At 33.5% G+C, this 25,512-nt stretch overlaps 2 protein-coding genes across 2 annotated transcripts; both read right to left on the bottom strand.

Annotated features, from left to right (window-relative positions):
- Positions 1–839: 839 nt before the first annotated feature.
- On the bottom strand, positions 840–18,936 carry LOC123535819 (acidic mammalian chitinase-like). Its single transcript, XM_053527598.1, has 9 exons — positions 18,811–18,936; positions 18,214–18,399; positions 11,857–11,976; positions 8,330–9,022; positions 6,495–6,619; positions 6,154–6,277; positions 5,170–5,355; positions 4,036–4,155; positions 840–1,207 (listed from the first exon to the last, which is right to left on the bottom strand). Exons 4-9 carry the CDS (start codon positions 8,447–8,449, stop codon positions 977–979), a joined length of 906 nt encoding a protein of 301 aa, XP_053383573.1. The 5' UTR covers positions 8,450–9,022; positions 11,857–11,976; positions 18,214–18,399; positions 18,811–18,936; the 3' UTR covers positions 840–976.
- Positions 11,833–24,687, bottom strand: LOC128549957 (acidic mammalian chitinase-like). The gene is made up of 6 exons (XM_053527753.1): positions 24,487–24,687; positions 23,640–23,759; positions 19,822–20,514; positions 19,080–19,250; positions 18,214–18,399; positions 11,833–11,976 (listed from the first exon to the last, which is right to left on the bottom strand). The coding sequence occupies exons 1-6, from the start codon at positions 24,685–24,687 to the stop codon at positions 11,833–11,835; spliced, it is 1,515 nt and encodes a 504-aa protein (XP_053383728.1).
- Between the last annotated feature and the right edge of the window lie 825 nt (positions 24,688–25,512).

Genomic DNA, 25,512 nt, shown 5'->3' with positions numbered 1-25,512 from the left:
TAAAAGTTTTTTTCCTATACAAGTCTATGTAAAACTTGAGACCCCCCGGAGCGGGGCCTCTTTTCACCCCAGAAGCATAATTCGAATAATCTTTGTAGAGGACCACTAGATGATGTCACATATCAAATATCAAAGCCCTATGCCCTGTGGTTTTTGACAAGAAGATTTTCAAATTTATTTTCCTATATAAGTCGATATAAACAACGTGACCCCTGAGGCAGGGCCATATTTGACCCTTGGTGATAATTTGAACAATCTTGGTAGAGGACCACTAGATGATGTTACATATCGAATATCAAAGCCCTAGGCCCAGTGGTTTTGGACAAGAAGATTTTCAAAGTTTTTCCCTATATAAATCTATGTAAACCATGTGACCCCATTGGGTGGGGCCATATTTGACCCTAGGGGGGATAATTTGAATAATCTTGGTAAAGGACCATCAGATGATGCCAAATATCAAATATCAAAGCCCTAGCTACTGTGGTTTTGGAAAAGAAGATTTATAAATTTTTTCCTTTCGGTTGCCATGGTAACCAGAGTTCTGTATGGAATTCATTTCTTTGATTAATTTTCAATGAGGATCATGCAATGAACATTCCTGTGAAGTTTAATCAAAATTGGACTGGTGGTTAAGGCTGGGAGGTGTTGACGGACGACGTACGACGGACGACGACGAACGCCGGACAATCACTGACCGCAAAGCTCGCCATTGAGCACTTCGTGCTCAGGTGAGCTAATAAGCGCTTTCTGATTTTGTTTCAGAAACATCTTGAAGAATATTATATATTTACGTTTTTTATTTCTTTTAAAAACTACATAAAACGTTACATATTCGTTAACGTACTGAATACGAGATTGACAGAGCGGATATTGAAGGTTCGTTTATAAGCATGCCTCAGATAAAACGTATCCTTGTTCAAGATCTTTGGAAATTTAATTAAAAGTTAAATTTAAGTAAAATCATGTTTATTGTTCATTATCCGATAACTATGCCATAAGGAACATCTTTCGATGGTCTGTATTGCATAGTGCTTGTGCTGACGTCACCAACCACGTGATTATCTTTTGGCGTTAGTTCTTCTATTGCATTGTAAATAGCGGTTAGAAGAGGAAATTTTCCAGTGTTGCAGTAATGTCCCAGAAAATCGTCTTGATCCATAGACCAAAACATGACGCCGGCGATAACATGATTGTAGGCAAACCTCACCTTAAGTACAAATACAATACAAAACAGCAAAAGCTTTAAAACGAATAGTATTGTATTGAAACTTTAACATTATATTGCCATGCAATCGTATTTAATGTTTGCGAAATAATTGTTTATGCATATTAAATGATGATCGTTGGAATCGAATTCAACTTCCATCTGGTTGCCTGTTTACTTCATCTTCCTGCCAATTAACCTAACCATTACCCTGCTAAACTTCTATAATGCCCTTGTCCCTCTTTCAATTTGAAAAGTACCATTTAATATTAAAAGGAGCGCTTACCGAAAAGATACTGACTAAATGGCGGATATGCAGGCTGATCAAGAGCTACACTGGTCGCAAAGGCGAAATTAATCGTGACCAGTATGATAAGAGTTAACAGAACCTGAAACCTGTTGTTGGCCTTACAAGTAGTAAAAAGTCTCAAAAGTATCTTTTGAAAATTCTAGATGAATCTTTCGAAACCTAATATTATGTGCACCACCTCCACCCAAACAAAAAAAAAAGATTGGAATGAATCGGTGTAATAAATGGTAAACAAATCGGGTGATTTGTTCACGATTTGATCACGATTCAAATGGTATGCAAATGAGCGAATGAATCGGTAATAAATCGTAAACAAATCGTTTAATAAATCGGTAACAAATCAGGACTTTAAATTGTTTTGCTAAATAATGAATCGATAACAAATCGGGTATGCTGAAGTTGAAATGAAAGGAATTTGGAAATCAGTGGCACTAATAAATCGGTAATAAATCGTGCTAATGAATCGTATTAATGATAACTCAGCATTATTTCTAAGTGACGAAAGCATGGGTACAAAAAGTTTGAGGACGAATTGTAATTCTCTAGAAAGGGTAGCATTAACTATAAAAATGGCAAACTAAATGTTCTAGTAAGGAGAGAACAACATGAAATATATTAATTTTATTTACAGTATAGCAATTGCAAAATTCAAAAATATGATATATATTAATATGCATCAGATCTAATTTATAAAATTTCTTTAAAGTTGTCATGAAAACATATGACAATCTTGTAATTATTTCCTAAAAACTTTACAGCTTCAAATATAGTGTAAAGAGTTAATGACTGCACTTAAGCATGTCCTTTTACAACTATATTAGACAATCAAACATTTGCACTTACTCCATAACAGTTAAAATTCCAGTATTTTAGAGGATGTGGTGTCTCTGTGTATTTAAGTTATCCCGCCAAAATGCATTAAAGATGGCTGACAATATACTCATGTTTCCCGCCCAAAAAGTCACAACTTTACTTTTTAATGAATCGGTAATAAATGGTACTGCACAAAATATCTGTTTCTAATGAATGGTAAACAAATCAGTTATTTGCAATGAATTGGGAAGGGACTTTCTCTGCAAACCCCGATTTGCTTCCGATTCATTAAATGAATCGTAAACAAATGGTGTTAATAAATCGGCAAATCCCGATTTGTTCACCATTTATTCACGATTTTGATACCATTTGTTACTTGATTTTTTTGTTTGGGCAATTTGCACAGGTTACTTAGTTTAATATTGGAAATATTATTTAAATTAAGGTATGCAAGTTTTCCTCTGCCATTTGAATAGCCTCCTTAACAAACATTGTCAGGCCGTTGAACTAAATAGTACGTACATTTTTCAATGATTTTGCTTATAGATTTGATAGATATTCTTATGTCATATTAAGTATGTAACTTCCGATACCTCAGTTGGTACACATTGCTTTAATAACTTTATTGCCTTATCAGTTAAAATATTGCCATCTTTCACTAAAATATGTTATCTTTCGAATTCGATTTTTACTTCAAATGCTTAAAATCCTCATCAAATGTATTTAACTTAACTAACTAAGTGTACATATAGAACTACATTCATAAGTAAATAAGTCATGCAGTAACAGCTGATTGTTGATAAAATAGCCAGTTAGTGGTAGTACACATTAATATTGTGACTACTATTTTAGACCTAAATCGTAAACTGTTGATACACTAACATTTGTTAATTCTATGTGTCTGGAATAACTATAAACCTTCCTGACTATATGAAGTAATTGTTTATGTTCCTAGGTATGAAAATGTGGATCAAATATATTACTTGAAAGGTACAATGGACGTTATGCACCTAATTGAGGATTTTGTGACCCTACGAACTGTAGCATTCCAGTGGACGTATGTATGTCGTCTATCAAAAAATCACTCTAGTGTTGGTTTTTATATTTGATGTGTCATATGATCTAAGTAAACACAGGTGTTACTATAGTGCTGAAGTTTGTTAATATTGTCCATTATGAAGTTATGCGATTTTCCCGTGTTGGAATGTATTAACCTATACATGCATTGTGATATGGCTTGGCAAATTCCGATGTTCGCCGGTGGAAATTTTGTTTTTATATTTTGGTCCGTCTATGCAATAGTAACTCATGTATGGCTAAACCAGGTCATTGCGCTTTGGGCCTATCCTAGTCAATAATCAGACCCTATGTTTTGTTTCAAGGAGATAACTCATTAGAGCATTCAAATTTTGTATAATTATACCTCTTTCTTCTTAAAAAAATAGATAATCAGAGCTATGTGGGAATTAGCTGAGAAATCAAAGGGAAAAAGTAAAAATTTTGAAAAAGTGTTTCTAAAAAGTTTTTTAAAAAAAAGGCAATGTAATTAGTACCAGTCTATGCTGATCGTAAAGTACATAACTGCTAAACTACGGGGTTTTTTTTTTGTTTAAAAAGCTAAAAACTGTAAGTATAACTTGAGTGAGTTTTACAATTCTTTGAAATTATGCACCAAAGCTAATTTACGAGCCTAAAATATGGTACATACCTTTTCTTTCATACTTTTCTGGTTACCGTACCCAACCCACTGGTCTTCCATGTAGGCATATGCCATCTTCTGTTCATCATCCCAGTGATGTTTTGCACCGTGACTTATCATCTCACATACCTACGACATATACAATACATATTTATTTTGTAAGACAGAAGTCATGTTCCATTTCAATCAGCATGTTAAAAAAACAGATTTAACAAGCAATATCGTTAAAAGTTTTGTTAACGAAGAGTAAACGTTTCCAATAAAAACTTCGAACCAACAAAAATACCAAACAAAAAAAAATTCTGTTAAACAATACGACAAAATTACTAATATTCTGAAGTATTCCAGTTTTTAAAATATCAGTTTATATGAAAATAAAATGGCTAAATTGGTTCAAATCACAGACGACATCATGGCCTTAACCTGTAGCCTGCTGGTGGCAAATTGTTTTGCCGACCAAGATCAGCCTGCACGTCCAGTTCTGCTTTTGTTTTGTTCGGTCACTTTCTGTGCTTCCAAATCAAATTATCTTCTCATAAATAATATCAGCTCTTACAACAGCAGTACTTAAGTGTCGTAGGGCTGCTGTAGTAAGTCTCCCCGTAGTAGTACTCAGAATTGTTATACTTTCTGTTCCTATAGGATCATGGCGTCTATTCAAATCATTTATATATATTTAATAGAGTTCCGCTTAAGCTGGTGCTAGAAGGTGTGAGAGGTGTTGAAAGCTTTATACAATGAACGGAGTCTACTATTAGTTTGCTTGTTTACGTTCCATGCTTCTAAAGAATCTTTTTGTAGATTTTATTAATAGTGGTCATCATCTTAACATAAAAATATTGTCAAAAAAGATTAAAGATATCATATCAAACAAACACACACACAAGTATCTTATAGTAATATAGTGTATAATTATAAACCTGAAAATAAGTCTCGTGTCCAAAACGGCCCAGGTACAGTCCTGCTTTACCAGGACTCATCACAGGGGATCTTACATTAGTCATTGTTCTTTTTTCCGAGCGAGTAAATGACGTTGCGGTTCAACTTGTTGCTAGAAGCTCCTTTTAATATCCACCTGTCGACAGTTCACGATGTTGTTTGATACAAAGTAGTACATACTTTATTGTAATAACATAACTATACCCGATAATAAGGTGCGTGTCCACGACGGACCAGGTACGGTCCAGCTCTGCCTGGACCCAGCACTGGGGATCCTACACCAGTTGCAGTTCTGTTTGCAAGAGTAAATGTTGTGGCAGTCCCGGTCAAACCTAGAATCAACTTGTTGCGTGGAGCCCCTCCTGATATCCACCTATCAACAGCCCATGCCTGAAGTTTGATCATTCATTTCTATAAAGAAGCATCTAATTACATATTTACTGGCGTTACATAGACCGTATATGTTTAACGCTTCACAATGTGGAAAATTTCGCGAATTTCACGAAAATACCAGGAGCGGGAATTAAAAAGTTCATCAAGGCATATTATTATAGTCAAATAAAAATAAACAGTCAGCTTTGAAACTTTAATTTTAGGCGATTCGCGAACATTTTCACTAGCGAAACTTATGGAATCGGCAATGCGCAAATAGTTTAACCCGGGAATTATATCAGCATATACAGTAGCGTATTTCACTGTTTCCATTATAACTTACATTGCTTTTGTTAAAACTTAGGTTGTATTCATTGGAATTGCATATTGTCGAAAACTTATAGGCGGCTTGATCTGTTGTCTGTAAAAATTCAATGCTTTTCTCACTTCAAATGCATATGGGAATATAGACGTTCTTTTTTCTGGCTTCCTTTCTATCTAATAGATGCTCAAGAAATAACTGTATTTAAACCCGCCATAAGAATACAAAACTTACGCCATAAAATACAAACAAAATACTGGCTAAAACTGTAAACGCCTGAAGTTTGATAATGCGAACACACAATAACATGATGCGAACATGCGATATTAAGATCGAACCTTTATGTGCGTGTGTGTTTGCGTATTTTCGCGCTATCCCCCTCACCAATCTACAGGCCAAGAAACGAAACAAATACGGCCTAAACGGAGCGTCGTACAGAACAGAGTTTGAAATACAAAACTTGCAAGCGCCGGGTCAAACAAAACAAATCTTACCTGGCTACGCTGTTGATTGAATCTTGGATTAGATGCACGGGAAAAGAGTGGTGAGGAGAAGCTTGTGATGTCACTCCATGGTCCATAAAAATCATATGCCATAATTTGTATGTAGTCAACATACCTAAAATAGATAATATATAAACTACAAAAGTGCAAATAATCGATTGATTTCTGGAATCTACAATACAAAAAAATGATGTCACTTATGTGGCATACCGCGTTGCGAATATTTCAGGTTGACAGATGTTGAAAAAAAACATGTTTTGTCTTATAAAAGCATCAAACAGACGAAATGATGTAGAAATAATTTGTGATTTCGATTCTTTTATCACTCTTACCTTGAAATTTCTGAAATGTTATATGAGTCAGTTATTATTTGTTCCCCGACGCCGACGGCGATGGAAATCAACAGACGTGGTTTATTAGTTCTTACAGATTCTTTGTCGAACTCATCCCTCATTATCTGCAAACACAAACATACTGATGCACTACTTCCATTGTTTAGGTCCACGACAAATTGTCTTGCATATATGCGATGTTAAAACAAAACTAGAATATGTTGCCTAAACTAATGGTTATTGTTATTGGTGAAGAATCAAATTTGTTGAAGTCTATTGTTACTTTAAACAAATATAAATGCTTTTGTGTACTGTTTACATTAAAAAATTATGTCAAATTCAGACAAACATTCGCAGATGTAATAGTTTGTGAATATAAGTATGTAATGGTTCTTTAACCTTCAGCCGGCTGACGGCAAATGATTCTACCTTTGATGAGTAACGAGACTATTATCGCAACTAAAATGTCTCGCGCACATTTCAATGACATTTCGCGAGGATGGCGTTATTAGCTAGCATTATACGTATGCATCTTGTCATAACATGAATACTGCAGACCTATATGAATTGATGCTACTATATAAACATGGGTACACTTACGACACTACCGGAAACTTGAAATGTGTGATCATTGTTTAGACCTCATCGTTTGAACAGGGCTACCAGACATTTGCGAATAAAGGCGAATTCTAGAACAACAGATATTGTATGGGGCTCATTTCGACATAATTTAATCATGTTATGAGCGGTAGGAAAATCTTGCTAATAACGGTGATAAAGTTTGGTTTATTTTGCCACCACTTTGCGGTGAGGATATAGATTTGCCATTGTCTATTCGTGACACAAATTTTCTCTTACGTACGGACGAACAAATGAATCTGGTGTAATAATGATAATACTAATAATAGAGAGACAAAACCAAAACATATAACCCTCAAAGGCTCGCCCATCCCACCGCACAAACGTAGACAATATCTTCAGCAATGCTGAATATCTGTTGCGATATATATCGTCTGCCCATTCCCAGTCAATTTCGATGCCGTCGAAATCGCGATCCCTCAGCTATATCGCGACATTCCTGGAGAATGTTTTCATCGTTTCTGGTAAGTAAACGATTTGAATAAATCCGCTTAGACTGGCTGAGTCACCTTGCACAGACAATAGCGTCAGTTAGTGCGGATGTTCTATCTTTAAATTAGTAAAATCAAAATATATTCCTTCGTTCGCGAACAATCGATATGTGTAATAATAATCGCGATGGTTTTATTTTCGAGGATATTCGCTAACAGAGCGATACGTGTACTGTATTTCTGTTAGTGAAAGATTTACTTTCGCTAATACCCACGGACAGAGCGATACGTGTACTGTAATTCCATTAGTGAAATTAGTTTTCATTACTTTAATTTTCGCTAATATTCACGGACAGAGCGATACGCGAGATGCTTTTATTTTCGCTGATATTCACTTTTACGTTTGATGCGCGTATTTATATTAGCGACTTTCTTCATTTTCGCAAATTCTCGAGGACAGAGCGATATGCGAATTAATATTCGCGATGTTTTTATTTTTGTTATTATCTGCGACAATTGCGACTAGTGGATTCGAAATATTCGTAAATATCAATCAGCGTTATCTGAACCATTTCAACTACACATGTAGTTAACAGTCACTAGTTCTGAAGCATATGAACATTCCTGGTGTCTATCTAATATCAAAATTAACGTGACGTAAAGATTACCCGATCTCCAATAATAAAACATCTTTTAGATTTTTTCCCGTATCACTAGTATTGTTATTGTTAAAAAGATATGCTAGACCACATACACATAATATACCTTTAGCAATGTTGAATATTTGTTTCGATATATATCGTTTGGCCATTCCCAATCAACATCGATACCGTCGAAATCGCGATCCCTCAGATATATCGCGACATTCCTGGAGAACAACTTCATCGTTTGTGGCGAATTAACGACTTGTATAAATCCGCCATGTCTGGCCGAAGCACCGCCTATAGACAACAGTGTCACTAAGTTCCGATGTTCTATTTTCAGTTAAAATCGAAATATCTTCCTTTCGTATTTACGAGTTGACCGTTGTCATCGTCATTTTCAGATGGTATAAGTTTCATATTGGTTCCATCGATGTTGGCAAAAGCGTAAATAAGGTGTGTACACAGAGTAACAAAAAATGTCCCTGATTTCAAATCTGGCATCAAATGACGCTAGTTTGTTCGACCAGTTGGTGAAATAGCAGAAGTTCTTCAGTTCACATGCTGAATTTGAAACGATTCCATTTTTATTTGTTTGGTGATGAAAAGGAGAATCGTTCGGTGTTGTGGCATGTGTAGTGCTCGTACTGACGTCACCAACAACGTGATTGTCTTTCAGTGTCAGTTCTTTTACTGCGTTATAGATAGCGGTAAGAAGTGGAAATTTTCCAGCGTTGCAGTAGTGTCCCGTAAAATCGTCTTGATCCATAGACCAAAACATAACTCCAGCAATATTGCGACTGTATGCAAATTTCACCTAAAATACAAGAGCATTTGATAAAACTTCAATATACCAAACCAGAAAGATTAGCACACGTATCTATGATAGTAGTATCAGCAGTTTCTAAGTCATAATCTTTAGGCCTTGTTAAGACAATATAAAGGAAATGAAGGGAGTCGGATTCATCTCCTAGGCGACGAATCTGCAATCTTTGAAACCTTTTAAAGACCTCGGACATTGAAAGAAGTACATGTACGAAGCTTTCATGGAATCATTTGGAAAAATACTGATGAGTTTCATACACATGAGTTTCAGTTCTTTTTTATATAGGTTACTTAGTCTGATATTGTAAAAATGGAGGTTTAACGTGTCAGATTTCTCATTTGCTGTTACAAACGCTATCTTTACCAGCATTGTCAAACGACGTCTTTAATCAGACTTGTACAAATTATATGTAAAAAGTCAGATGTTTTATCATCTCCCGTGTACAAACTCAATTAAACCGAGTCTGCTCACAGGTCCCCTGCGGCTGGACATAAAGCTGTCGTGTTGACTACCCGCCGTGATTAGACCGTTATTTCAACCGTTAATTTGAAATTCTTTACATTAGCTGTCATCAAATAACCCCTGGATATCTCGCTCTTTGAATCTATCCTCGCGGATTTTGACGTTGTCATTGTCAAGCTGGATTCAATCCACTTCCGCTGGTTGAAAAAAAATGGCGTGAGGACTACCTTGTCATCATTTTTAATATCTTCGGCAAATTCTGGATGTTTCAAAGACGCATTGAAATCGAAAGTTGTGGGTTATTTGGTGACTATATATGTAAAGAATTTCAAATAGGAAAAATAACGAGAATCACGGCGGCTAATCAAAACGGCAGCTAAATGTCCAGTCACAGCTAGAGTACTTGTGAGTCTGCTATTATAGGTTTGCTTGTGTTCAATTCTTCCAAAGTAACTAACCTTCACCACGCAAAGTACTTGGACATAGTGTTGTTGTTACTTCTTTTGGGATCATGAATGTATTTTGAAAATGAGTTTCGCAAAAACCAGTGCTATTTCACAACCTGTCTCGAACAAACTCACTTAAACCAAGTCAGGCTGCATTATCTGCTTTCAAAGATTGATTCGTATTAATATAGTCTTATTGCTATATTATGGCTAAATTTTAAAAATAGTTAAGTGAATGTTTCCTTAAAAATAAAAAGTACAACAGATTTTAGCACCAACACTATCACTGTGTATCATTCTACACCACGCTATCTTTTGGAGGAGTTAAAGAAAACCAACATAATGTTGATTTTTATTTTGTACTATATGTTCCAGATACATTTTTGCATACTCCTGTTGTTATAACTGATATTAACCATGTAAATGTTATAGATAAGTTGAAACAGGGTATATGGTCTCAGAATTAGTTTGATTCTTAAACATTTTGTGTTGAATTGATTCTTTAGATAGTTTGTGTGGAAGTAATTCATTAGATAGTTTGTGTGGAATTAATTCTTTCAATACTTTGTATAGAATTGATTCTTTAATTAGTTTGTGTGGAAATGATTCTTTAAACATTTTGTGTGGAATTGATTCTTTAAATAATTTGTGTGGAATTGATTTTTCAGACAGTTTTTGTGGAATTGATTCTTTAAATAGATTGTGTGGAATTGATACTTTATTCTTTAAATAGTTTTGAGGAATAAATTCTTTTGATTGTTAGTGGTGAATTGATTCTTTAAATCATTTGTTTGGAATTGATTCTTTAGATAGTTTGTGTGGAATTGATTCATTAAATAGCTTTTGTGGAATTGATTCTTTAGATAGTTTGTGTGGAATTGAATCTTTAATAATTAGTGTGAAATTTATACTTTATTCTTAAAATAGTTTTTTTGGAATTAAGTCTTTAAATGATTTGTATGATATTGATTCTTTAAATAGATTGTGTGGAATTGATTTTTTAAATAATGTGTGTGGAATCGATTCTTTATTCATTAAATATTTTGTTTGGAATTTATTCTTTAAATAATTTGTGTGGAATTGATTCTTTAGATAGTTTTCATGGAATTGATTCTTTAAATAGTTTGTGTGGAATTATTCTTTAAATTGTTTGTGAGGAATTGATTCTTTAAAGGATTTGTGTGGAATTGTAAAATGACTAATCACTTGTTTGTTCAGCAAATAGGCAGAAATGAGCTGATAACATATTGTGCTTTCTAAGTATTACGAAAAACCATATTTACTCCATTACAACGAGCAGCACTAGTAAATTTTGCTGTTGACCACATTAGACTTGAAATTGAGAGATACAAAAATTTAGATGAACAAGAATACGGTAAATGTCCATATTGCAACAATAGAGCGAGATTGCATTGCCCGATGTATAATTCTGTTTCTTTCATACTAATACCCCTATGTATTAGCATATCTGGCAAAACTCTACTTCGATATTCTTAGAAAAAAACAAATTTTATTTTTGTTTTATATTTCATCAATGAGAGGTTCCTGTTTGATATTCGATCTAATAGAGGTGATATTTAATGTTTACTCCCGTCTTCTGTTATGTGCACGAATGATGTTATTCTTTCAGTTCCTTACATCTGTTTGTATCAGAGGCTTATATAGACACACGGGCACAATTATCAAGTAAACAACTCAATCATGCATGCAAATCCAGGATATTTAACACACACTGTCGATGTTTTGATTTATTTCAAAGTGACATCATTAGGCACTATTTTATGCAACATGTACTAGCTTTCTAAACGTTCAGCGCTATTCTAAGATACTGTGCCTTAGGTTTTATGTCACACGTGAATTCACTAGCTATTACAACGTTTGACAGTATAAGAATTAGGTGAAATGTTGACGAAATACCTTTTCTTTCATACTTTTTGGGTTGCCATACCCCACCCACTGGTCTTCCATGTAAGCATATGCCATCTTCTGTTCATCGTCCCATCGCTGTATCGCACCGTTCCTTATCATCTCACATACCTTTAGACACAGTTAAAATAGTGTTATCATCTCACATACCTTTAGACACAGTGAAAATAGTGTTATCATCTAGCATACCTTTAGACACAATGAAAATAGTGTTATCGTCGCACACACCTTTAGACAGAGTGAAAATAGCGTTATCATCTAGCATACCTTTAGACACAGTAAGATAGTTTTATCATCTTAAATACATGTAGACACAGTGAAAATAGTGTAAATTGCACCGTTCCTTTCTACGATGTATACAGTACACAGTCATTTTGTAAATATGTTGATAAGTTGAAAAAAATATTGACAAGCAATTTTGTTAAGGAGGTAGGTTACCTTAATATCTGTATGTGCGCATGTCCAATCGGAAGCTAACGTGACGATTTACGACGACGTTTACGACAAACTAAATGTGTTTGTATATCCATTCTTCAGAAAAAAAATCATGAACCTGTCTCCGATCTGATGCTTAATGGTTTAATAATGCAGAAATAATGGATAAATTGCCGCAGAAACGCTTCAAAACATTGTTGCTTTAAAATGACGTCATTGACGTCATGACGTTACGTGTCAGTTACTGCGCAAAATTAATAGCTTTTATTTTGAAAGTACGTAATTCTGTGCATTTTCTTTATTTGAACTATTTTTAAACAGCCATTATTTGCTGAAATATCTTTAATTCGTCTTTCGCTCTGAATAATAATCAATATTTTGCTTCTTTTATGTAGTTATATTGAAATGTTATGCGGAATGTAAGAAAATGGATGATGGTAACCAAAGTTGTTGGGAATATAGCTGAGTGAAAGGTTACTTAATACGGCCATTTTCAAATAAAAAGTGGGCAGTTTGATTTGTAATACCTATTTTTCAGTTTCCGTTGATAATTTGTTTGTTAATATTAAAACTAAGCACTAAAAATGTTCTAATTTCAGTGGAAAATTGTGGTTTACTGAATTAAATTGATGTTACCATGGAAACGAAGCCCGTGACCTATATATCTAAATGAAAAATTCAAAAGCGTTGACACTCGTCTATTTAAGGAACACAGCTTCGGCTTTTTATTTTAATTTCAACAATATTCATAATAATAAGGGCAGCATGCAGAGTGATTTTCCATAAAAAAATGTCAGACGAGGGGTACTGCTGTAAGTATTGTAAGCTGTGAAATGTGTTTAAATAAATGCAACTAACACGAAAATATTACTTGCATTAAAAATAAAATGTTTTTAAAGCTACATCAACAAGAAGTATAATCTTATCTAATATTTTTTATAAGAAATTACGATAAAAAGCAAGATATAAGCTATTTTAAACATCTTTGTTGCCATGATTACTTTAAACTTAAAGAAAAATAGGGTACCATGTAAAGTGTTTGGTATTTTGCTAATAATATTACCTAAATATTCCATCTTGATAATAAACAGAATGGCACTGAAGCCGTCTAATACCTGTTTTTATACACAGTTGTTTAAAAATGAGAAAAATGAGTTACCATGGAAACACGAGCCTCGCGACATATACATTTTAAGCTTATATTAGAAAGCTAACGCGCATACTAGTAAAATTGTTAATTATGCAGACTTCTACGGATAACAATGAAACCAAAATACACTGAAAACTGTTTAATATACGTATTTTCCTTCTTCTTTCTATATAAAATACCTTTGGAGGGTCATGTTCTTCAAACCTGTATAAACATTCTACTTGAAGGGTCAGAGATAAACGAAATTGCGATTGTAGAAGTTAAAACATTAAATTACACGAAATACAAAAAATTGCTGCGGTTCAACTAATCTGAATTTACCCTGGTAACAAGGTAACCTACCTCCTTATACGTTCAGCTTACGACTGGTACAATTTTCTAATACAAACTTCGGTTCTACAAATACAGCAAAGAGAAAAAACATTCCGTTTAACCATCCGACAAAATTAATAACATTCTGAATTTATGAAACATCACTTTGTATTAAAGTAATGGCTCAATCGGTTCTAGTTACAGATATCACCATGAGTAGTATAAGAAATGGCGGTACTGGCACACTTTTTTCAATTTTAGCTAGCCACCCTCTTCTAAAAAATCCAAAGCCGGCCAATTCAAAAAACAAAAATTTTTTAATAAATAATTTATTAAAAAAATTTTTAAAATGAAGAAAACATATATTCAAAAATAAAATCCAGAAGGAAAATTTAAGAGATTCTTTATTTAAACTCCACACTTAAAATAGTTTTATAATAATTTATAATTGTTTGTTCATTTACTCTTTGATTGTTTACTCTCAGTATTTTATACAATAAATCATACAACGGTACTTTATCTTGTAACATTTTAATGAAAAATAATGAAACAATAATATCCACAGAGTGTACTTGTTTTGTCTTGATATTGTATGTTGTTATACTTAACTCCGGGTATATATTCAATTACCTCCTTCGGCGGAGGAAGTCCAAATGGATCAAAGTACAAAGTACTTTTCCGAAAACCTCTGGTTTGATCAAAGTACAAAGTATTTAAGTAACAAACCCAATGTGTTCCAGGTCCAACAGAGTCGTCCAAATTTATAATTCCACATTCATTATTCAACTTTGATTTTGGTAAATTATTTCTACTAAATACACCCCTAAAATTTTTAATTTTTAATTTTTTAACCCATTGTTCAATTTCAAAGTTAGAAATTGGTTTGTTTATAAATTTTATTTTTTTTTACTATAGGAATTCGTCTGTACGACCTCCGTTGGGAATCAATCTGTAATCCTTTCCCACTTAACAAAGATGTAATCAAAGGTATCCCTAGACTAGCAGCCAACATACCCAGGAACCCACCATTTTGTTTTTGTTTTTGTGTTAATTTAATCACTCCAGATCCTACTAGTTGATTTCTTTGATTAGGTGTAAGATATGGTGATATTATATTTCTCTTATCATTAGCTACTGAAATCATACCATTTCCAAGTAATTTACTAACACCGGTACTGGCCAGTCCAGAGAGGGCTCCGATACCTAGAGGGGCTAATATTTTTGGAGCTATTTTTGCTGCCATTGGAAGAATTGTTTTTCCTAACAAACCAGCTAAGGCTCCTGAAAATCCACCATTTTGACCTTGACTGGACATTTGTTTTTTTTTGAAATTGCTATTTCTAATCCCTTCCTATTTGTGGCAGCTTTTTTAATTTGATTAATCTGTGTCTTTGTCAAAAGTAAAGGAAAGTTTCCATGCAGTTGTTCATATTTTAATCTAAAATTATATAGAATCTTATTATTATAAGCCTGTGCTAAGTTTTTCTTTTGCCCATCTGTTAGGTTAACCTTATATTCAATATAATTTGATGACATTATATACTTTATATTTATTTTAATTTTATTTTATTTTATTTTTATTTTATTTAAACAATAACAAGTTCATTTCTAATAGTATTTATTTCAACTGTTTCTTCATACAATACAATTGCATAAACACGGACATGTACTGCCGGCCGAACATTTAATTTAGCTGTTAATGTAATGTGTTTAGGATCTTCTATAGTTACTTCCTTTGTATATTCCAAGTTAAAATGAACAAATCCAAATAAATTATTAAAGTTTGATCTATTTAGCAGACTTACAGTAGTCTTATTATTTTGTTTATAATAATAATTAATTACATCATCATATATTCTTGATATACTTGTGTATTCTGTTTCTGGATAAAAAACACCATTACCAACTTCAAGACGACAAGATTCCAATGTACAATCATCATCTGCTGCATTACCTTTAAATGTATCTAATAAATGCGGATTCTGTCTTTGTGCATTACTTTTCTCAAGTCGTTGTAAATAAACAAATACATGTTGTGGTTTTGTTACACCAGCTGTTATTCTAAAAGTTATGTTCGTCTGTCGTGTATCAGCTGATTGTGTTATCATTTCCCGAAGGTATGACCATCTTGCTTTTGTAAATCTTTCATAAATTTATGTATTTACTCTTCCACAAAACTTATAACTTTTTCTGTAAGCAGCAGCTGGTTTAGTTAAGCGAATAATTAATTGATCTATTGTTTCTATTCCATTATTAGAAATTAGATTTTTATTACTCATTTATATAATATATTTTCAATTTCAATTTCTTCCAATTCACTAAACGGAACCCAACTATTAAATTTTTCATTGTAACCTTTCCATTTTACTAAAGCTTGTTTTTTCTTATAGTCTCGTCTGATAACTTTTTCTATTCTAAAAACTTCTTGTGTAGTAGGTAAAAGTTCTTGTTCATAAAATGAACCCTGAATTATTTCATCATTTAAATCTTTTATAGTGTATGTTCTGGGATTTGTATTATTAATTCCATGAATTATTAATATCTCCTCTGTCCAGTTTGGTGTATATCCTTTTTCAAAATGTCTTTTAAGTTTGCTTAAGCGAACACGATCACCAATTTTAAATTTTGCTTTACTCTTTGGTACCTTTAAATTACCATATAAGTTAAAGTAAACAGTACCTTTATTTAAGTTTTTACTGGCTTTGGTTGGTGTCATTTTTATACTAGAGTGTTTTGTTTTGTTATATTTATCAACCATATCCTGCAAATTATCTAAATAAGTATTATTTGCTGTAAAATATTTCCACATTATTCTTTTTAAACTTCTATTAAATCTTTCGATTACTACAGCTTTTCCTTCATTTAATGTATGATACATGTTAATCTTATTTTTATTCAAAAATGATTCAAACTTTTTATTATAAAATTCTTTTCCTTCATCTACCCATAAATTTTGTGGAATCCTTGCAGTCTTCGGGGACTTTCGTCCCTGAATTCTACCTTTTAAAATTATTTTTTCAAATGCTTCAGTAACAGATTCTCCGGTTTTATTCTTTAATGGAATAACCCAAGCATATTTACTGAATATATCAATAACGGTTAACAAGTACTTTACTCCTTTATTATATTTTGAAAAAGTTTGCATATCAACTAAATCGGCAGACCAAGTATCATCAATATCATTGACAATCACTCGTCGTTTTGTAAATTTTCTTTTAATTGGCTTATGTAATTCTTCTGCTAATTCATCACTCCAGCGGTAGCTTGGTACAGTTATTTCGGGGGTGTACTCTACCCCCTTTTCCCGTTTTTTGACTTTCGTTTTTGTCCAAAACCAAGTTTATATTTCGTTTTAATTATAGGTTTTACAACTAAATGTTTTGCAATCTTTTCTCCAAATGTTTTTGATTTAGTGTTATTTAAGTTGGAAAGCATTTGTTTGTCGCATATACCCTTTTTTACACCGCTGTCATAGCAAAAGTCGTGGGTCTTACATACTGCGTCCAGTTCGTTGACAGGAGGTCCATTATCTAAAGGATTTCCTGGTCCACAATAGTTATATCCTGGAAGTGTTAACCCTTTTTTAGGTAATAAAGGTAACACTGCTTTATGGATGTCTAAATTACCTGCTGTCATAGTACTTTTAACAAACTTTGATTTCATTCTTCCACAAGACGAACAAGTAGCCATTATCATTTTTCTCCCGTTTTTTGTTGTAACATAATGAGGATTTATAGTATCAGTAAATCGTCTTTCTTTCAAACAATATATTTTATTTTGTAAACTCATCTATATTATATGTATTTTAATTTAAATCACACAATATCAAGACAAAACAAGTACACTCTGTGGATATTATTGTTTATTTTTCATTAAAATGTTACAAGATAAAGTACCGTTGTATGATTTATTGTATAAAATACTGAGAGTAAACAATCAAAGAGTAAATGAACAAACAATTATAAATTATTTTAAACTATTTTAAGTGTGGAGTTTAAATATAGAATCTCTTAAATTTTCCTTCTGGATTTTATTTTTAAATATATGTTTTCTTCATTTTAAAAAATTTTTTAATAAATTATTTATTAAAATTTTTTTGTTTTTTGAATTGGCCGGCTTTGGATTTTTTAGAAGAGGGTGGCTAGCTAACATTGAAAAAAGTGTGCCAGTACCGCCATTTCTTATACTACTACCATGACCTAAACATTCACTCCATGAGAACATTCTAAGCACTGTTATAAACGTTTTGTCTGCGTAGAAAACACATCCAAATGTATAACAACAAATGGTATGTTACTTGCAGAAAACAAGTTATAAGAGGTGATCATTTCCGAAAACATTTGGTCCGAAAACTGCTCGTTGTTACAGAAATACTGTCTAAAAACGCCTTAAAAGTTTAAACTGATATGAAAGAAACAAACATATATCTTATAGAGGTTTTGTATTCGTACCCGATAATAAGTCACGCGTCCTTCACGACCCATGAACGGTCCTGCCTTCCCAGCACCTTTCACAGGGGATCCTACATCAGTCGCGGTTCTGTTTGCCAGAGTAAATGACGTAGCGGCTCCGGTTAAACCAAGGATCAACTTGATGCGCGGAGCCCCTCCTGAAATCCACCTATCGACAGCCCATGCCTGAAGTTTGATAACGCATTCATAATACGTAGAATAAAAATGGGCAAATCACTGCCAGCTACGATACAGGAAACATTAAAATAGCGTACTGTCAAACCAGCCGATAAAATCTACAATTGTAGTCTTTGTTTGCAAGCTGAAATACTCTAAGTACACTAAATGTGTTTAAATGGCAAATAAACACGCAATAACATGATACGAACATGTAATATATAAATATCGAACTTTTCCATCGCTTTTTTCATGTTTTTGCATTCTTATATCGCGCCTTAGAATCGTATTTTCGCACTATCACCCTTACCAATCTACTGGGCCAAGAAACGAAACAAATATGGCCCAAACGGAGCGCCGTACAGAACAGAGTGTAAAATACAAATTTGCAAGCGCCGGGTCAAACAAAACAAATTTTACCTGGCTAAGCTGTTGATTGAATCTTGGATTAGATGCACGGGAAAAAAGTGGCGAGGAGAAGCTTGTGACGTCACTCCATGGTCCATGAAAATCAAATGCCAGAATTTGTATGTAGTCAACATAGCTAAAATAGATAATGTATAATACTAAAAAAGTGCAAAGAATCGATTCAATTCTGGAGTCTACAATACAAACAAAACATGTTGCGAATATTTCAGGTCGGCAGATGTTAGAAAAGAAATATCTTTTATCTTACAAAATCATCAAACAGATAAAATAATGCCGAAAGAGTTGGTTATTTTGATTCTTTGATACCTTGAAATTTCTGAGATGTTATATGAGTCAGTGATTGTTTGTTCCTCGACGGCGACAGCGATGGAAATCAACAGACGTGGTTTATTAGTTCTTACAGACTCTTTGTCGGACTCATCCCTCATTATCTACAAACACAAAAATACAGATAAACTACCTTCATTGTCATTTGGACCAACTAATTGTCTTGCATGTATGCGATGTTAAAACAAAACTAGAATTGGTCGCCTAAAATAATGGTTATTGTCATTGGTGAACAATCAACTTTGTTTAAGTCTATTGTTATTTTAAACAAAAATAAATGTTTTTGTGTAATGTTTACATTCACAAATTATATCAAATTTAGACAAACATTCGCAGATGTAAGAATTTATGAATATAAGTATGCAAATTCTCGTGGACAGAGCGATATGCGAATTAATATTCGCGATGGTTTTATTTATGTTATTATCCGCGAAAATTGCGACTCGCGGATTCGAAATGTTCGTAAATATCAATAAGCGTTATCTCAACCATGTAAACGAGTTAACAGTCACGAATTCTGAAGCATGTGAACATTCTTGGTGTCTATTCAATATCAAAATTAACGTGACGTAAAGTTTACCCGATCTCCAATAACAAAACAGCTTCTTGTTTTTCCCATATCACTAATATTGTTACTGTTAAAAAGATATGCTAGACGTCATACACATAATATACCTTGAGCAATGTTGAATGTTTGTTTCGATATATATCACCTGGCCATTCCCAACCAACATCGATACCGTCGAAATCGCGATCCCTCAGATATATCGCGACATTCTTGGAGAACAACTTCATCGTTTGTGGCGAATGAACTTGTATAAATCCGTCATTTCTGGCCCAAGCACCGCCTATGGACAACAGTGTCTCTAAGTTCCGATGTTCTATTTTCAGCTTGTTAAAATCGAAATATCTTCCTTTCTTATTTACGAGTTGACCATTGTCATCGTCATTTTCAGATGGCATTAGTTTCATATTTGTTCCATCGATGTTGGCAAAAGCGTAAATAAGATGTGTACACAGAGTTACATTAATGTCCCTGATTTCAAATCTGGCATCAAATGACGCTAGTTTTTTCGACCAGTTGGTGAAATAGCAGAATTTCTTCAGTTCAGATGCTGAATTTGAAACGATTCTATTTTTATTTGTTTGGTGTTGAAAAAGAGAATCGTTCGGTGTTGTGGCATGTGTAGCGCTCGTAATGACGTCACCAACCACGTGTTTATCTTTCGGTGTCAGTTCTTTTATTGCGTTATAGATAGCGGTAAGAAGTGGAAATTCTCCAGCGTTACAGTAGTGTCCCATAAAATCGTCTTGATCCATAGACCAAAACATAACTCCAGCAATATTGCGACTGTATGCAAATTTCACCTAAAATACAAGAGCATTTGATAAAACTCCAATACACCAAACAAGGAAGATTAGCACACGTATCTTTGATAGTAGTATCAGCTGTTTCTACTTCATAATCTTCAAGCCTTGTTAAGACAATAAAAAGAAAATGAAGGGAGTCAGATTCATCTCCTAGGCGACGAATCTACAATCTTTGAAACCTTTTAAAGACCTCGGACATTGAAAGAAGTACATGTAAGTAGCTTTTATGGAATCCTTTGGGAAAAATACTGGTGAATTTTGATACATTTGGATTGCAGTTCTATATAGCTTACTTAGTCTGATATTGTAAAAATTGAGGATTGACCTGTCAGAAATCCCAATTGCTATTACAAACGTCATCTTTACCAGCATTTACAAACGACTTTAATCAGACTTGTACAAGTCAGATGTTTTATCATTTCTCGTGTACAAACTCAATTAAACCGAGTCTGCACACAGGTCCTCTGCGGCTGGACATAAAGCTGCCGTGTTGACTACTCGCTGTGATTTGACCGTTATTTTTCCTATTTGAAATTATTTACATTAATGGTCACCAAATAACCCACAGCTTTCGATTTAAACGATTCTTTGAAATACTAGTAGCTCTATTCAGAATTTGCCGATGATATTAAAAAAATGAAAAGGTAGCTCTCACCCCATTTTTTTCAACCAACGGAAGTGGATTGAGCCCGGCTTGGCAGTGAAAAAGCCAGCGCACCCTGGTAATCTCGCTCTTTTAATCTATCCTCGCGGATTTTGTCGTTTTCATTGCCAAGTTGGATTCAATCCCATTCCGCTGGTTGAAAAAAATGGCGTGAGAACTACTTTGTCATTTTTAATATCTTCGGCAAATTTTGGATGTTCCAAAGAAGCATTGAAATCGAAAGTTGTGGGTTATTTGGTGACTATAATGTAAAGAATTTCAAATAGGAAAAATAACGAGAATCACGGCGGCTAATCAAAACGGAAGCACAGAGTACCTGTAAGTCTGCTATTATTGGTTTGCTTGTGTTCAGTTCTTCAAAGGAACTTCTTATATATTTAATTAACCTTCACCACGTAAAGTACTTGGACATAGTGTTGTTGTTGTTTCTTTTGGTATCATGAATGTATTTTGAAAAAGAGTTCCGCAGGAACAAGTGCTCTGGGAGTAAGAGGTGTTGAATATTTCACAACCTGTCTCGAACGAACTCATTCAAACCAAGTCTGTTTGCATTATCTGCTTTTAAAGATTGGTTCGTATTAATATAGTCTTATTACTTAAAGGTCCAATACTAAGGAAAGTGAACATTTTAATTTCTTTTAAAAAGCACAGAAACTATTTCATTTTATTGGAAAATGAAAGTTGGTATGTAGAAATTCGAAATAAATCGCAGTATATGTACAATTATTTTTCTATGAAGTATGAAGAAAGTTAAAAAGACCTGGGGGGTCATTCTGTCGATTCATTGAAATTTCAACATAATACACATACATTTCTTTGAGTTCCAAAGACCTTCTGTAAATTTTGACCTGCCAATCTTCATTATTTAGTGTCTTGCAGAAGTCTATGCACTGGCTATGAAAAAAATTGCCAACTCACTTTCCCTTAGTAATGGACCTTTAATTGTGGCTAAATTTGTACAAACTGCTTAAATAATTAAGTGACCTTTTCGTTAAAAGTAAAAAGTACAACAGATGTTAACATCAACACTTGCACTGCGTATCATTCTACACAACGCTATCGTTTGGTGGAGTTAAAGAAAACCAACATAATGTATGTTCCAGATACATTTTTGCATGATCCTGTTGTTATAACTGATATTAACAATGTAAAAGTTATAGATAAGTTGAAACATGGTATATGGTCACAGAACAAGTTTGATTCTTTAAACAGTTTATGTTGAATTGTTTCTTTAAATAGTTTGTGTGGAATTTATTCTTGAGATAGTTTGGGTGGAATTGATTCTTTAAATAGTTTGTATGGAATTGATTCTTTAAATAGTTTGTGTGAAATTGACTCTTTAAACAGTTTGTGTGGAATTGATTCTTTAAATAGTTTTTGTGAAATTGATTCTTTAAATAGTTTGTGTGGAAATGATTCTTTATTCTTTAAATAGTTTTGTGGAATTGATTCTTTAGATAGTTTGTGTGGAATTGATTCTTTAAATAATTAGTGTGGAATTGATTCTTTATTCTTAAAATAGTTTGTTTGGAATTAAGTCTTTAAATGATTTGTGTGGTATTGATTCTTTAAATAGTTTGTGTGGAATTGATTCTTTAAATAACGTGTGTGGAACTGATTCTTTATTCATTAAATATTTTGTTTGGAATTGATTCTTTAAATAATTTGTGTGGAATTGATTCTTTATATAGTTTGTGTGGATTTTTTCTTTAAATTGTTTGAGAGGAATTGATTCTTTAAATGGTTTGTGTGGAATTGTAAAATGACTATTCACTTGTTCAGCAAATAGGCAGAAATAAGCTGATAACATATTGTGCTTTCTAAGAATTACGAAAAACCATATTTACTCCATTACAACGAGCTACACCCAGTAAATTTTGCTGTTGCCCACATTAGACATTGACAAAATTTAAATGAACAAGAATACGGTAAATGTCCATAATGTGACAATAGTGCGAGATTACATTGCCCGATATATATTTCTGTTTCTTTCCTACTAATATCTCTACGTTGTATGTATTAGCAGATCTGGCAAAACTCTACTTCGATATTCTTAGCAAAATAAATTTTATCTTTGTTTTATATTTCCTAAATGAGAGTTTCCTGTTTGATATTCGGTCTAATAGAGGTGATAATTAATGTTTAGTCCCGTCGTCTGTTATGTGCACGCATGATGTAATTCTTTCAGGTCCTTACATCTGTTTGTATCAGCAATTTATATAGACACCAAGTAAACAACTCTATCATGCATGCAAATCCAGGATGTTTAACCCACAGTGTCGATGTTTTGATTTATTTCAAAGTGGCATCATTAGGCACTAATTTATACAACATGTACTAGCTTTCGAAACGTTCAGCGTTATTCTAAGATACTGTGCCTTAGGTTTATGTCACATGTGAATTCACTAGCTACTACATCGTTTGACAGTATGCATTTTGTGAGATGTTGACGACATACCTTTTCTTTCATACTTTTTTGGTTGCCGTACCCCACCCACTGGTCTCCCATGTAAGCATATGCCATCTTCTGTTCATCGTCCCAACACTGTATCGCACCATTCCTTATCATCTCACATACCTTTAGAAACAGTGAAAATAGTGTTATCACCTCACATACTTTTAGACACAGTGAAAATAATGTTATCATCTCACATGCCTTTAGACACAGTGAAAATAGTGTTATCATCTAGCATACCTTTGGACACAGTGAAAATAGTTTTATCGTAGACACAGTGAAAATAGCGTAATTAGCACCGTTCCTTTCTACGATGTATTCAGTACACAGAGTCATTTTGTGAATAAGTCAATAAGTTGAAAAAAAAAAAGATTTGACAAGCTATTTTGTTAAACATTCTGTTTACGAAGGGTAAAATTTTCTAGTATAAACTTCGATTCTACAAATAAAGAACTAAGAGAAAAATGTTCCGTTAAACAATGCGACAAAATTAATAACATTCTGAGTTCGTGAAACATCAGTTTATATCAAATAGTGGCTCAATCCATGCAATCGGTTCTAGCTACGGTCGTCACCATGACCTTAAAGGTCACTCCATCAAATACATTCTTAGCACTTTTATAGACGTATGCATTGAAAACAAATTCAAAAGTATGGCATGAACTTATGGTATGTTACTTGCAGAAAACACACTATAAGTTGTAATCATTTCGGTAAACATTTGATCCGAAAAATTACTATCGTTGTTACAGAAATACTGTCGACAAACGCCTTTTAAGTTTAAATTCATTTGAAAGAAACAAACAAATATCTTATAGAGATTTTGCATTTGTACCCGATAATAAGTCACATGTCCTTCTCGACCCAGGTACGGTCCTGCTTTCCCAGTACCCTTCACTGGGGATCCTACATCAGTCGCGGTTCTGTTTGCCAGAGTAAATGACGTGGCGGTTCCGGTCAAACCAAGGATCAACTTGTTGCGCGGAGCCCCTCCTGAGATCCACCTATCGACAGCCCGTGCCTGAAGTTTGATAATGCATTCATGATACATAGAATAAAAATGGGCAAATCATTGCCAGCTACGATACAGGAAACAGTATAATAGCGTACTGTCAAACCAGTCAATAAAATCTATCATTGTGGTCTTTGTTTGCAAGCTGAAATACTCTAAGTACACTAAATGTGTATAAATGGCAAATAAAACATGCTCTTTAAAGACATGTGGTATTTGTTCAAAGGTGGTCTTTAAAAAATGTTTGACTGTAATTTGCTTTTTCAATAATACGTAAAGTGTATATATTGTCGATACTTTTTGGACAGTTTAATCTTTTTATGTTGTTAAGAATGTTTATTTAAGGAAACTCGACTCTTTTCTGGATTTCTATCTATCTGAATAATACAAAAGAGCATAGGGCATTACGGCATTTCAGTAAAACGCAACAAAGAACCCATCAATAAAAACATACACGATTAAGATAGCTTTTTTAAATTATAAAAAAGTATACTTAAACATAACTTACCTGGCTAAGTTGTTGGTTAAATCTTGTATTAGACGCACGAGGAAGAGTGGCGAGGAGAAGCTTGTGACGTCACTCCAAGGTCCATGAAAATCAAATGCCATAATTTGTATATAGTCAACATGCCTAAAATAAATAAAATAAAAACGTAGACATCTTGTTTTATGTTTTATTGCATATTTAAATAACATCTACATAATAGAAACATTGATAGATATACAATACAAATCCAGCGTTCCAAGAACTCCGCTCCCACAAACCGCAAATATAGAACTGTGTATGTATGGATATGTACACGATTATTTTTTTTTACAACAATACATAGTCAGAAGACAAGGCAAATTATGCAGACAAACGAG

Source organism: Mercenaria mercenaria, chromosome 17, assembly GCF_021730395.1.
Source record: "Mercenaria mercenaria strain notata chromosome 17, MADL_Memer_1, whole genome shotgun sequence".
Taxonomy (NCBI): domain Eukaryota; kingdom Metazoa; phylum Mollusca; class Bivalvia; order Venerida; family Veneridae; genus Mercenaria; species Mercenaria mercenaria.
The sequence above is the reverse complement of the archived record's forward strand: the minus strand, read 5'-3'. Positions and strand labels throughout refer to the sequence as shown.